The sequence below is a fragment of the Pseudophryne corroboree genome, chromosome 11 (assembly GCF_028390025.1).
Source record: "Pseudophryne corroboree isolate aPseCor3 chromosome 11, aPseCor3.hap2, whole genome shotgun sequence".
In the NCBI taxonomy this organism is placed as follows: domain Eukaryota; kingdom Metazoa; phylum Chordata; class Amphibia; order Anura; family Myobatrachidae; genus Pseudophryne; species Pseudophryne corroboree.
In genome coordinates, this window is record NC_086454.1 from 111,858,627 (window position 1) to 111,873,593 (window position 14,967).

The 14,967-nt window shown below is 41.4% G+C and overlaps 1 protein-coding gene across 1 annotated transcript in view; it reads left to right on the forward strand.

The window, feature by feature from the left end:
* The window catches only part of LOC134969044 (mucin-2-like), a 695,488-nt gene that overhangs the window by 29,176 nt on the left and 651,345 nt on the right, over positions 1-14,967 (forward strand). Inside the window, exons 2-5 of the mRNA XM_063944753.1 lie at positions 610-865; positions 6,140-6,251; positions 12,011-12,101; positions 14,215-14,321. Coding sequence (XP_063800823.1) covers positions 768-865; positions 6,140-6,251; positions 12,011-12,101; positions 14,215-14,321 — 408 coding nt within the window. The 5' untranslated portion in view covers positions 610-767. The remainder of the gene's footprint in view (positions 1-609; positions 866-6,139; positions 6,252-12,010; positions 12,102-14,214; positions 14,322-14,967) is intronic.

Genomic DNA, 14,967 nt, shown 5'->3' on the forward strand with positions numbered 1-14,967 from the left:
ACCGGCAAAGTAAAGACCACCTGTACAATATTATTAAAAAGATTGGTTGTGCAAGTAAGCAAAATAAAAACCCTGTTGCAACTGTTTACGTTGTACTGTACTGTATGTGATTGGCCTGCCTGTCAGGGCTTTTTCACTATGCAGGGTACATGTATGTGCTGCCAGCTCCATTCACTGAAGTTGTATCAGTACTGTAGTTTTTATCAGTGGAGCATTCGCCACCCAGCGATTTAGCTGTTTTTTTGCATGGCGTGTATTCTCTTGCATCTTAGCATGCCAACACACATATTTACATGTCACAACTAGGATGCCTGAATGGCGTGGACAAAGCAGAGATGTACCAGAGCACTTTTATTTTTTAATATTTGTTTTCAAACATTGTGGGCTAGTGTATTCATCATGTTATTAGGCAACTGGCTTCTTGCGGTATTACGTACTTTTGCTTCATTTGCACAAAAACTTGTAACTACAATGAACTAAACCTATAACTTTACAGCTTATTCCAAAAAAATTCAATTTCAAAGACATTTATTTTTGTCTTTGTGTTCGTCCTGCTTATTATCAATACCTCATTCTTATTTTCTGAGTAATACTTTTCTTTTCTTCCAGTTACAACCAATAATGAAAACGTCTGCAGCACCTGGGGGAACTCACACTTTCAAACATTTGATGGATATTATTTTCAAAGTAATGGAAATTGTACATACCTGTTTGTGAAACAATGTCATGTACAGAATGAAGACTTTAAAGTATTTGTCCGAAGGAATATGGAAGGGGATAAACTTCAAATAGACTATATTTTCATAAAGCTGTTTTACCTGGTTATTGAAGCTCGTACACATGGTATATACGTCAATAATATAAAGTGAGTATTAGTTTAAAGCATTGCAGTTTTTTTTATATCATTCCTTCACTAACATTCACTTTTTTTAATAAGCTTTTCTATATTCGTTTTGCTACAGTGTATGTTTCTTAACTGCATTTTTTTTCAGCTGTATAAACAGAAGTTGTCAGACAGTAAAGTAATAACATTCTTTAGCCAGATGCACATGATTGAGCAAGAAGGGAATTGAAGGTGACAAATGGGCAACTGATGCAAGAAGACAAACCTAATGGGAAAAACAAGGAATTTGAGGATAATACCATATCTAGGGATTTGGGCATGCTACCAAAATGAAGGACTTGACTAATTAAAACAGAACAAAGAATGTGATAGCAGTTAAGAACCACTTGGTCTATTCTAGTCTACTGTTTTTTTTAACCTTTTGGTAACCTCCTCAACCCTATTTGATTCATAGTTCTTTGTAAGGATGTAGAACTCACACAACAGCTAAAATATTATAAATTAAGCTTATTCAATAAATATATTGTAAATAAATTATAAAGGCAACAATAAGAATAGAAATAATATCTGTTTGTACCAAAGCAATACATTTGGAAAGAAAACTGTTAAACTCCCCATCATCCTCTGTTAAACTCTCCATCATCTAATACTGTACGTGCTCCCTCCTACCAATGCAAGGTAAACCTCTTAACAATAACTATAAGGAAATAATGACACAGAGACGTGTATAAGGGGAATAAAAAGTCAGCTTTAATTACATTTTAAACTATTCCTATTTAACTATTCAGGAACTAGCTACTTGAAGAAGAATGAAAGAACAGATTAAGTATAAGGAATTTAAGAGGTGCAGAAAGAATGGCCACATTAAGCAATATCCCCATCCGTTCTTCTAAATAGGGACCAGCTCCAAACCCATTACCACACTCAAGGTATCGACTTCCCACCTCAGTGACACAAGATGTAGTCCACTTGGACCGGTAGTACTGCTGACCCCAGTAGGATAGTATCTGCCAAGCAGTGTATTGGAGGGGAGAACAGCTCAAGCTACCAAGGCAGATGGTGACTGCAGCCGCCACAAAGAAAGCCTCACTCTCAAGTTTTTCCAGAGATGGCTAACAGCATAGTCAGTCACATACTGGCCCTAAAACACCCACCACTGCACGAACTCTATCGGCTGACCTCTCATTTAATGGCCTTATGCATATGGCGCCAAACAGGGGTATTCTTTACACGGGTCTGTTGGTGGGACCCGGCGGGAGCCTAGGCCCCGCTACTTCCTATTACTGTTGCAGACAGAGGCACTTTTGAAAGGGAGAGGACTGGCTGCTGCAGCAGCATTTATCCCCAGAAAAGAAAATCGCAGAAGTCCTCTCTCTGTGTAATGTGCAGGAGAAGAGAACGTAGACCTTGCACATGCACATACCGGCATACGCACATGTGCGGATGTGCAAAAATCGCTTCATATCGATTTATGTCAGATATGATCTGAATTAGGCCCACAGATACAACTTACAGATATGAACACACTTACTGACATGGACACCCTTTACTGACAGATACCACTTACTGACTACAACCCTTGCGGACACAGATTCCAATTACTGACACAAGCACACTGACATACACACTTATTGACACAGATACTCCTTACTGACAGACACCCCTTACTGACACATATACCCCTTACTGACACACACATGACAGACACCACTTACTGACACAGATACCATTTACTGACACAGACACCGCTTAATGACCAACACCCCTTACTGCCACACACACTTACTGCCTCAGACACCATTTACTGACACACACACTCAGACACCACTTACTGACACACAACACAGATAAACTTACTGACACATACATACACTTACAGACAGATGCTACTTAAACTTACTGACACATACATACACTTACAGACAGATGCTACTTACTGACACAGACAACACAGACACCAATTACTGCCAGACAGCACTTACTGACAAGCAGACAGGCACACACACACACACACACACACACACACACACACACACACACACACAAAACACAGATAAACTTACTGATATAGACACCAATTAAATATGGGAGAGGAGACCCCCGGGCCTGGAGTGTGCTGCAACTCACCATGTTTTGCACGCCAGCTCGGCTTTGACATCAATGGAGGAGGATCCAGATCTCCTCACAGACAGCAATCTTTTCCTCCAGACCCTTCCCCTCTTTTATCCCACATTTGATTGTCAGATGAAGGGGTGGCAATGGCAAGCCTAAGTAATAACATTGCGTTCCGGCTTCAAGTGGTATGAGGCGGAACCTTAGAAGGGCCTGGGTGCAAAGCCTTGGGCAGATTCAGGAATTAGCAGTCAATTTCAGACAAGCCGTGGGGTGAATGGGACTTCGACAGGCCAGTTCGGAGTGAGGATGACTGGACAGCCGAGAGGTGAGATAGCTGAGCTGCTGGTGATGACATTTTTATTCCTGTCAACACTGGCTGCACTGGAGGGGATCCGTTGGGCCTATTTTTAGTTGGGGGCCTGGAGCTGCAGCTGCACCCACCCCATTGTTAATCCGGCAAAACAAGAATATCACTCGTTGTTAAATCTGCCCAGAGTGTCTGCTGGGGAGGCACTCAGATTAATCCAAAAATAATAAAATCGCTAATAAACCCTTTGATTTTATTAATTAAGGTTAAAAAGTTGTATTATTTCCCTTTTCTTTTAAATCACAGATTTATGTTTTTGTTAAATATGAAGTAAAAAACAGATAAAGAGAAATGAGGTTGTGATAAGGAAAATGAACGGTGTGACTAGTGAAAGGAGAACTACTAGTCATTAAGGAATGGGTACTTCTTACAGCTAATAATGTTATATGGGATACATACTATACTGTAGATAGTTCTATGGGAAAAATTCACATTATACTCTATAGATTGATGTGAATTGAAAATAATTGATGTTACTTTTTAAGATTAAATAAAAAAAAAAAAAATATATATATATATATATATATATATATATATATTCAAATTGACATGGTTTTAAAGATATTGTTTTTCTTAAGTCACTTTATATTGTTTCATTGTGTCACTCACAACTATTACATGTACACAGAGGTGTAGCTAGGTGCCATGGTGCCTGGAGCAAGGAGCAAGTTTTGGTGCCCCCCTCCCCTGTACTGAATTGAGGGGCTAGCCAAGTAGACCTTGTGGCGCTCAGGGCGGAAGTTTCCTTTGGGTGCCCCCAATGTTTAAAGTAGGGTCAGTGTGTGCCGAACACTTGCAAATATAATATAAGGGCATGGCATGTGTGTGTGTGTGTGTGTGTGTGTGTGTGTGTGTGTGAAGGAATATAGATTTCAAGCTCCACTAGGGCAGAGACTGATGTGAATGGCAAAATTTTCTCTCCAAAATGCTGCGGAATATGTGTGCGCTATATAAACAACTGGTAATAATAAATAAATAATGGCTTCATTGGGCAGGTGTGTGGCCACAAAATAGTACCAATTCACAATACATTAGAGAGAAGTGCTGCAGCAGCCAGGGCAGAGAGAGGTTCTGCAGAAGTCGAGACAGAATGAGGTGCTGCAGGACAGGAGTAACCCTGCAGCACAGCTACAAGCAGACGGTGAGACATATAAAGAGTGTGGGCAGAGCTCTGTCAGTGTCTTCTGCTGTCACCTCTGGCCTAACCTGTTCCCTACCTAGTCTCAGAGTCCGAGTCTGACTCAGTGTGCGCCCCCTCTGCTTCTCCTCCTCCCGCTGTTTGGCTGCCAGTGGTCCGCGGGAAGGGAAGGGCAGCGCGCCCTCTAACTTTTTTGGTGCCCGGAGCTCGTGTTCCACCGGAGCCACCCTCGCTACACCCCTGCATGTACAGTAAGTAGTTTGTTATCACATTCACTTCTACAGCATTTGATTTTTTGTGAAATACGCAGTTTATGTTCATTTTATATACAGTACTTATTTACTGCCGCTATCCATTTATCTTAGTGTGCTACATCTTACCCTTTGTTGGCAATATAATTCTGTATTTTTAGCCCATTTGCCTAATCCTATGCTCACTCATCAGTTGCGTTTAATAATTAGCTGTGTTTTTCCTCAGTGTGATGTCTTAAGGTGCATACACACGGTGCGATTTCTCCTTACTATAATAATAATAATAATAATAATAGTAATAATAATTTTATTTATATAGCGCTCTTTCTCCAATAGGACTCAAGGCGCTTAACAGATACATAGCCTAATATAGTACAGAAAATAATGAAGTACAGAACAGCTTTTCATAATATGCAGAAGCATGTAGATACTAAAGGGACATTATGGAAATGCTTGAGTAAACAGGAAAGTCTATACAGTCAAAATCGTAAGAAAAGTTAGTGCAAATCGCTCCATATGCATGCTCTTGATTTGCCGATGTGCGCTCCCACGGGATTGGCATTGTAAGAAAAAATAGACTGTGCAGGTAGAGTCGATATTGGCTAGATTGGAGGCTCATGCCTCCAGGCAGTTTCTAGCCAATATCGGCCATTAGCCGAAATCACAGCGTGTGTACGCACCTTTACATCAATAAGGATTATGATGTTTGTGTGTAACGTGGTTATAAACAGTCATGAGGCTGGCTGTTGCCTTAGTACTGTATTACAGCATAAAGCTATAATGGCAATTATACACGAGTATGATGCTCATTTGCACTGTACAGCAGCGGCGGATTTTGCCTATGGGCTGCAGGACTGCAGACCCCCAGGTAAAATCCGCCACTTCAGCGCAGAGTCTGTGAAGCCTGATACAGCCCTTGAGACTGCACTGGTTCACTATGACTGGCAGTGACTTCCTGTTGGATGTCCTACCTGCCAGTCAGAGACACTACAGGCAGTCCCATTGGGAGGTGCTTCCTTCCTCCGGGACTGCCATACCGGGCTGCGATTAGCAGAGAGCTGGCTTTAGAAAGCCACCTCTGACTTTCGGGCAGCCCTAGCCGGCTTTTACTGACTGCAGCTGATGCAGTCCACAGAAGCCGGGCTTTGCGCATGCGCAGTAACGTCACTGCTGCTGAGCATGTGCCGGTCCCAGCATCTGTGAACTACATTGTACAGATGCTGGGACCCAGGGGGAGGCGGGGACAAGGGACCCGGCGGCGGGGACAAGGGAGGAGGGCCCCAGCAGCATGACCAGCGGCAGCCTCCCTCCTCCACGAAGTAGGAGCTGCTGCTGCTATACAGTATGAATTTTCTGGTGTGTTATTAAATACGTTACTGAGAGTATTAACCGTATATTCATTCATTCTTTTTCATTTGTGACAGAGTTGATATTCCATATAAAAACTTCAATTTGAATATTGAAAATAAAGGCTTCGACTTACTTTTTGAAAAGAATGGAATAATTCTAGTGTGGAATCAAAAAGACAGTCTACAGGTAAAACAAAAATCAGCGTAAAACAAATTTGTTTGACTTTTCAAATATTGAATGCCATTAATCTAGTAGTTATCTGCATTTGTGTGGGATTCCATTTCTTTTCCTGCTAAAAGAGATAACTGCTTTACCTGTAAGGTATTTTTTTTCTATAATTTGAGTAGACAATAAAAATGGGTTCATTATGTTTCGTCGACAGCTGGTCTCCGGAGTCATGGTGCCCAGCATGACTCCGGAGACTAATTAGAGACTAAGGGGGACATTTACTAAGCAGTGATAAGAGTGGAGAAGTGAGCCAGTGGAGAAGTTGCCCCATCAACCAATCAGCAGCTCTGTATCATTTTATAGTATGCAAATTATAAATGTTACCTCAGTGCTGATTGGTTGCCATGGGCAACTTCTCCACTGGCTTACTTCTCCGCTCTTATCATTGCTTAGTAATTGTCCGCCTAATTTCACTACTGTGCATGCGTGGCAGCCATTTTGACTGTGATTTTTGCTGTGGCTACAGCACCTGACACGGGATTCGGGAAAGATAAGTATATCATGTGTGCAGTGTGTGCGGTGTGGGCCCCGCCAGGGGCCCGTGTGCATGACACACATATTGCACCTATGATAGAAAGGCCAATGGGCTGATCCATTGAAGGCTCAATCAGTGTGATTGCATCCCCCAACCCCCCACCCACTGGCAGAGGAGGACTGCTGCAGCTAAGCCACAGCGTCCTCCCCAGACCCATGCAGCCCAGCATGCACCAGCATGTGCTAGCTGCTGGGGAGAGAGAGTAGCTGCTGCCAGCTGACACATGAGGTGGGGTGGAACTGGGCCTCCACTGGGCCCTTACAGCAAGCCCGGGTCTGGGTATTTAGTGCCCGCCCCCTTCCCTCCTCCCCGCCCCTTTGCATGTCATAGGAAATATATTTGCACCATATTATTATCTACCACATTATTAGAAGTAGATAACACCTAAAGAAATATCCTATTGGGCCTCAGTACTTATGTTTTTGTGTAATCCATAATCTCCCAGTGCACGGAGAGCACACTATCCTAGATTAGGCAAAGACCTTGTGTGTTCAATTTATTAAACTGCTGATGCTGGTTGTACCCAGTACAACCAGTGGGTTTTATTATATCTTAGAGAACAACAGGCATATAATGCGTAAAATCTCCTAATGAAAAAGCATGCAAGTCACTTACAAAAAATGTCTCCAAGTCAGTCAGTCTTTTTTCAATTATATTTATTTTTAACTTCAGTTTTCTTCCTTTCGCTTGAAACTCAATTCAGGCAACATAAAAACTCAAAGAGATGAGCTGATAAGATGATAATTAAGGCCCATCTTGCAAATAACTGGTCCTACTCCATCACTGGTCCCACTGCCTAATGATCAAGGCATTTGCTTTTTCAACTTGCCTTTCCTAAGATTTGTGTCTTTCTAGAGCAGCAGTCTCAGCATCCACCACCAGCAGTCACACATTATGACATTGCTGCTATTGCCATGACTTTGCATATCTCAAAATAAATAAATTAGGCAAATGTTCCAAAAATTTTGTTTCTGTAGTATATAACTATTGATTTACAATATAATAAAAACATGAAGAAGGTAATTAGATGCTGCTCTGCATTATTTACCATTCTATCTCCTCCCCTGGCCTCGCCTCTGCTTAGCTTCTCACTTCACCTTTTAACTTATTAGATTTGTGGTCATTAGATCTGCTGATGCAATTAGAAAAAATGGCATTGGCACTAAAGTGACCAACTATCTACTACTGGCTGAGCAGAGGTATCACTTATCTCTATTCAGTCTCCTTGAAACAGTTGCTAACAATACAAACAACCACCTTTCTCTCCCTTGGTGTCAATTACTTAATATAGAGTTTGTAAATATATGCTTGGGTGATTCCAATGATAGGTGTACACATTTTCAATAAAATAGGTAATGTTCATTTAAAAACAGTTTGAGTAGGATCCAGGTTATAGCAGCATACCTCTCAACTGTCCCGTATTCAACGGGACAGTCCTGGTTTTTGGCCACTGTCCTGCTGTTCCACTCATGAGCCGCAGTGTCCTGCGGGTGGATTGAGGGAGGTTGGGGGATGACTCCATCAGTATTGCTCTGCATAGCAGAGTGGCGGTAAATGGATAATGCATGCATACGCGCATCATCCAAACAGTGCAGGAAGAGGCTGGGGCTACCCAGTAGCTCCCGGAGTGCTAGGCAAGCCCACTGCATGACAAGACATGGGGTGTGATGTGTAGTCACAACCCCAAAAATATTACACACTGGGAGCGTGGCACCACAGACCTAAGATCACACCCCATTTATAGCACGTGTGTGCCCGTGGTGCATGCAAAGTCCTGATACACTGTTTTCTAAAGTTGGGAGATACATAACAAGTCTGTGGTATAGCTAGTGATCAGAGGCAGGGAGGTAGGCATCCAAGAGCCAAAGTTCATAGTCAGAAACGGTAGCCATCTGAGATGTACTAATCCTCGAAAAGTGATACATTTCACGGTGATAAAATACCAGTTAATCAGCTTCTAATGCCATGTTACAGGCTGGGTTTATCAGACTTTATCACCGTGAAATGTTTCACTTTTAAAGGCTTAGTACATCTGCCCCCCCCCCACCCCCAGAAGAAGGTATTTGCCTGGGAGCTAAAGGTCACACACAGGAAAGCAATCAGATGTAAACGGGATTTGAGAAGCTGGTTCATAGACAAGCTCAATAAGCTGGCAGTGTTGAAGCACAGATAAAGGCCCCATCTATCAAGTCTTGGAGAGTGATAAATGGCACGGGGATAAAGTACCAACCAATCAGCTTCTAACTTCCATGTCACAGGCTGTGTTTTAAAAATGACAGTTATTAGCTGGTTGGTTGTTACATTATCACCGGGTTATTTATCACTCTCCAAGGCTTGATAAATCTGAGCCAAAGTGATAATGAAAAGAGTGCAGCAGGTTGATAACTAAATTTATGGGGATTATTTACTAAGGATTTATTGCTATTAAAATAATTACCCTTAAATACATCGAGAAGTGGTGGCTTAGTAAATAAATTCCTATGACTCTCAATACTGCAACCTGGACTATGTGTTTGGATCCAGTAGCACCAGATTAAATCTTGACATTAGTGGTGTCAGGTGCATGAGAAAAGAAACCCTGTATCTGTAACATTGAGGTTTTTAGGCATACTGTAAGAGACTAGCACAGAAAAGTGAGTTATACCCCTTTCATACAGAAACTGAAATTACTGGGTGAAGCAGTTCTACCCGGTAATTTCATGAAAAACACAGGTCCTTTTTCTGTGTGAAAGGGTCAACCCGGCATTGAAATTCCCGGGAATTCAACCCTGGATTTTACCAGGGTCGGAGACATGGGAATATTGACCCGGGTTGACCCTTTCACACAGACAAAATACCCATGTTGATCTGCAAATTACCGGGTCCAAATTCTCGACCCGGTAATTTGCTTGTCTGTGTGAAAGGCGGATCAGACAGGTCCTGACAAAACTACCCGGCATTGAAATGCCAGGTAATTGCCAGGACTTTCAGATTTTTCTGTCTGAAAGTGGTATAAGGGACTGTACTAGCACAGGACCTGACTGTATCTCCTTCCTTCTAATGCAATAAAAAGCTGTGTTAGAATAATGGCAATAAAAAGCAGCAATGAGTCATTGGGCATGGCTAAGAGCTGCAGGTTTCCAGGATCTTTTGACCTAACTGTAGCCTTTCCATTTAAAGAGGCATTGGAGTTGACCTTTAATCTTCAAGAATCTAAGATACAGTATACTATCTTCAAAACCATACTGTAAATATCTGTGAAACATAGAGGCTGAAAAGACTTTGGAAAATTAGAGAGTGGTTTGGAATACCATTGTATTTGTTTTACAGGATTTAAAAACTGTTCCTATGATTTGAAAATGAGTCATAATAAGGTTTTCAAGGAATATGAAACTCCTAAACTCCCATTGTGTATTAACAGAAGACTTGACACTTGGGGCTAAAATGTAAATGCCTGAGAGAAGCCATAGGTGCAGGACTTTGTGCTAGAATACCTATATTTTTAAAGCGGCAATCATTTACAAGGCAAAAACCAACCTGGTTGCCAAAACTCTTATTATTTCTGTATTTCAATCCCACATCTATCTTCTGCAGCCCCCTATCTGCATTTCCATTCACCTTAAAATTACCTCAATAACACATCCTTAATGACATGGCAAGACTGATCTTATCTCAACATTTTATATTTAATGGACCGCTCATCACATCCATACACTGGACCTCCAGAGTTGAATTAATTCAAGTTTTAATCCTCATGTTCAATGCTCTCACCAACTCCTTCTCTATGTTGACATTTTACATGAATACAGTCAGAATGTCAACATGCCATTTTTTATTTATTTTTAAGCCTAAACTCTAAACCTAACACTAACCTTACAGTACATAACCTTAAACCTTACCATAAACTTAAAGATAAACTTAAATACTTGTACTGTTGGCATTATGACTGTCGACAAGTAAAATGTTGACATACTGTACTGAACATATCGTTATTTTGACCATTTCAACATTTGTGAATGTCGATATTTAGACCGTGTTGACATTCTGACTATTGACATTTGGAAGATGTCAACATTCTGGGTTCAACATTCTGAATGTTGACATTCTGACTAGATACCCTGACCCATGCCTTGTCTAACCACCTTGCTCTCCTTCTTCCAACACTTCTACCATGCTGCTCCAAATTTATGGTACTCCTTACCCTGCTTGACTTGACTCTCTCCCAACATCCAATGATCCATGCATGCTCTCAAAACATATCTATTAAATATAACCAGTGCCTCCAACTTCTACTATCTCTGCCTTTTTCTTTCAATCTAGACTACAAGCTATGGGCTATTACTTTGCAGGGTTGCTTTGATACAGTATCATACCCCTTTCAGATCGCAAATGCGGGTCGCACCCAAGAATTGTACATGAGTCCTTCTTGGGTGCAAGCCACCTTGAGACCCCTTTCAGACTGGCAACCCGACCTTGCAATATACTGCGTCGGGTTGCCATCGGGGTGGCGTTGAGATCATCAGGGATGGGTGCGAAGGCAATGCTTGGAGACTAGATCATCTCCACGCCACCTGCCCTATAGTGTGAACAGGTCCACGATCGCATCGACCTGGGAAACCCATTCACACCGCACCTGACATGGGAATAACACGTGTTTAAATGCTGAGTTGCTCAATCCAGGATATTTCAACCTGGCCCTTTCACATTGCACTTCCACCCGGGCTGACCCGGCTATGTACCGGGTATTTTGGCTATGTGAAAAGGGGTATACTGTAAGTCTATGAGTAGATGGCAAAGTAGATGGGTAGTACGGATGGTGTAATGGTTAGTATTATTGACTCACAGCACTGAGGTCATGGGTTCAATTCCCACTATGGTTCTAGTGTGTGGAGTTTGTATATTCTTCCCATACTTGCGTGGGTTTCCTCCGGGTTCTCCGGTTTCCTCCCACAATCCAAAAATATACTGGTAGGTTATTTAGATACCAGCAAAATTTACCTGAGCATGAATGTGTCTGTGGTAGGAAATATAGATTGTAAGCTCCACTGGGGCGGGGACTGATGTAAATGCCCAAATATTTTCTGTAAAGCGCTGCGGAATATGTGTGTGCTATAGAAATAACTGGTAATAATAATTATTATAATAATGTAGAGAAATATATGCGGTTTAAATAAAAATTCTCAAACTATTGTTTCTCTTTTAGATAATGTTACCAGATAAATATAAAAATCAGACATGTGGACTGTGTGGTGACTTTAATGGCTTTCCGTATTACAGTGAGGGTTTCCAAAATGGTAAGTATCTTATAGCCAGAATATATTATGATTCTATTGCAATATTCAAGTCATAGTGCAGTAGACATGCAGAGCATTTCCCTGGGAGCACATGAATATGTATCCTGAATCTCAGAACAAAATGGAATGTCCTGCGAGTTGCAGAAACTGCCAAGAGTTCAGTGTTTTAGCTGAGAAATTTAAAGCAGCAATTTTTTAAGGGCCACATGGCACTAGCCACACCCACATAGCACTGATCATAGGTCCTTTGCTTCTTATAAGAGGCTGCTGAACATTTTCAGCCTCTGGCCAATGTGGCCCTTAATTCCGGCCCTGCATCCACCATAACTGATTACATATAAATCCCCTATCAGTTGCATTTTTTGCATATACCCTTCTTAATTCTAATTAATAAAGACCCAGACAATCAGGTTTAGCTATAAATAAATGATGGTCAAATTTATTTTGAAATATTGAATTGAAAATTGTATGGTTCCAATTGAATTATTTTAAGCTAAAGTTAACCCTCCAGTAGTGATGCCAAATTTTGTGATACGAACACTGACACTGGGTCTGGGAAACCCATTTGGATTTCTGCGTTGTTTTAGGAACTCTATGGATATTGATCAGGAATGGAAATGGAAACCGCTTGTTAATCGCCAACTATTAATTGTTTTATCAATTCACCCACAAAACATTATTATTATTGTTATTTATTACATTTCCTGTCCAGTATTTTTTAAGCATCCCTCACACATACATTTTGCATGCTCCATACATAGAAAATTATTACATGTTTCACAGTAATATTGTGTTTTTCTATCCTTAATGCCTTTGCTGCATCTTCCTCGTTTTCCTGGAGGTGACAATTTTTCCATACAGCAGTGACTACAGGCACTCAAAAGAGTTACTTCAGTACTGATGCTGGGTCTCTCGCACCCAGCAGACAAAGGAAGGGCTGTTGCAGCAATCGTGACAAGCACATCGTTATGTTTTATCTGTCATAGGACAGTAAATGACACAATGCAAAGGTACTGAAAAATGTATTGCTCCTTCTCCAAAATCCGAGAAGATAGCACAGCAATGTGAGACTCAGCATCAGCAGTGAATGGTTAAAGATAGTATGGCGTCGCACCAAGAACTAATGACAAAACAAGACAACTAATATTGGTGTTCAGCCCTCCATATATCAATAACTCACCCAGACAGTCTTGTGTTAATTCCTGGGATGGGCATTCATTTGTCCATCACATCATATACTGAGAGGGCACCCAATAAAATCAAACAATTGCAAACACTGCATCTGTTCTACCACCACTCAACAAACAATACACATATAAAAATACAAAAACAGGGAGGGAATGAGGGTGGGATTTCCAGAAGAAAAGGGGATGAACTACTCATTGACAAAGCTTATGTTAAGTATCAGTTAAAAACACACCCCAGCACCTAACTGATTAGGATCTTTAACACTCAAATGCCAAACAAAACTCTTACAGGAGTAATGACAATATTAGTATTAAAGGGGGCCTTGCTTGAAAAAAACATGGGGGCTTAATTATGCTCAGCCAGATCCATGGCATGCGCTTCATTTCTGATCGGAGTAATGAGAGTTATTTTTGCTAATAGTAGGGACTGCACTTGCCAGCAATTTTCCAGGTCTTTATACAGTATACTTTGGCATTCCATACCACCCAATCAGGGTCGGACTGGCCCACAGGGGAACAGGGGAAACCACCGGTGGGCCCTACTGCCTATGGGCCCTCCTCCTCCTCCTCTAGGGATCAAGTTCCAGACTATCCTAGTGCATTATACATATGTTACATTATACTTCACAATAATTTGGTTTATTATATATTTACCAAGGGGCACAGAACATGTAATGATTAGTCAAACCTCTGTGGTGGCTGGCCACACCACCACTGTAACCTGGCTACACCTTTAAGCATGGGCCCTTATAGCAGCATTCCCCCGGTGGGCCCTTCATGCCCCAGTCCGACACTGCACCCAAAAATGAATGACCCAAACATACAGGGAAAGGAAGTGTGGCTTTTACAGAAGATGGCCTGGTGGATTCTTTCAATTACCTGGTTCTGACATACTGTGCTGTAACTAATGTTTCTTTGATTTACAGGGAATGAAGAAAGCCTAGATATATTTATTTCTAATAACTTAGCAGACATTCCTGCAGAAGTCTGTGAGTACAGCAGTAGAACTGCTACACCTGAATGCAACACTACTGTAAGTTATGTATAAGCAAATGGTGATAATTATGAATACATTGTTAGTTGACATACGTACTAATAAAATTTCTGTGAAAAGTACAGGGGATAAGGGTAACATTTTCCGTTTTTTTTTTTAAGATGAAAGCCTTATCATTTTTAGAGAAGCAATTACTAGAATACAATCTTTCCCCATAAGCATAAAAATATAAATAATTGGAAGGTGTAATGGGCCCTACACCTACACACTGGCAGATACGCCGCCGAGCTGCCCGACGGCGGATAAGGCAGAGGGGCGGATAAGGTTGATGGGCAACCCAGCGACGGGTGGGAGGTGATGGGGGGAGGGAAGTTTCTTCACTTCCCCCGTCACCCGGCTCCATAGCAGTGCATGCTAATTAACGATACTGCGCATCGTTAATCGTTGGTGCCTACACACTGCATGATATGAACGAGTTCTCGTTCATTAATGAACGAGAACATTCATATCGTGCAGTATTATCTGCCAGTGTGTAGGACCCTTAAGAGAGATAGATTTGGGTGATAGTATTTTTAAGCCATAGATTTTTGTTGTTTTTTGGTGGTTTCACAGTTTGGAACATGTTTGAAAACTTGCATGGAGGTAACAGGTAGTAGTTGATTTACCGACGGATACAATACCGATG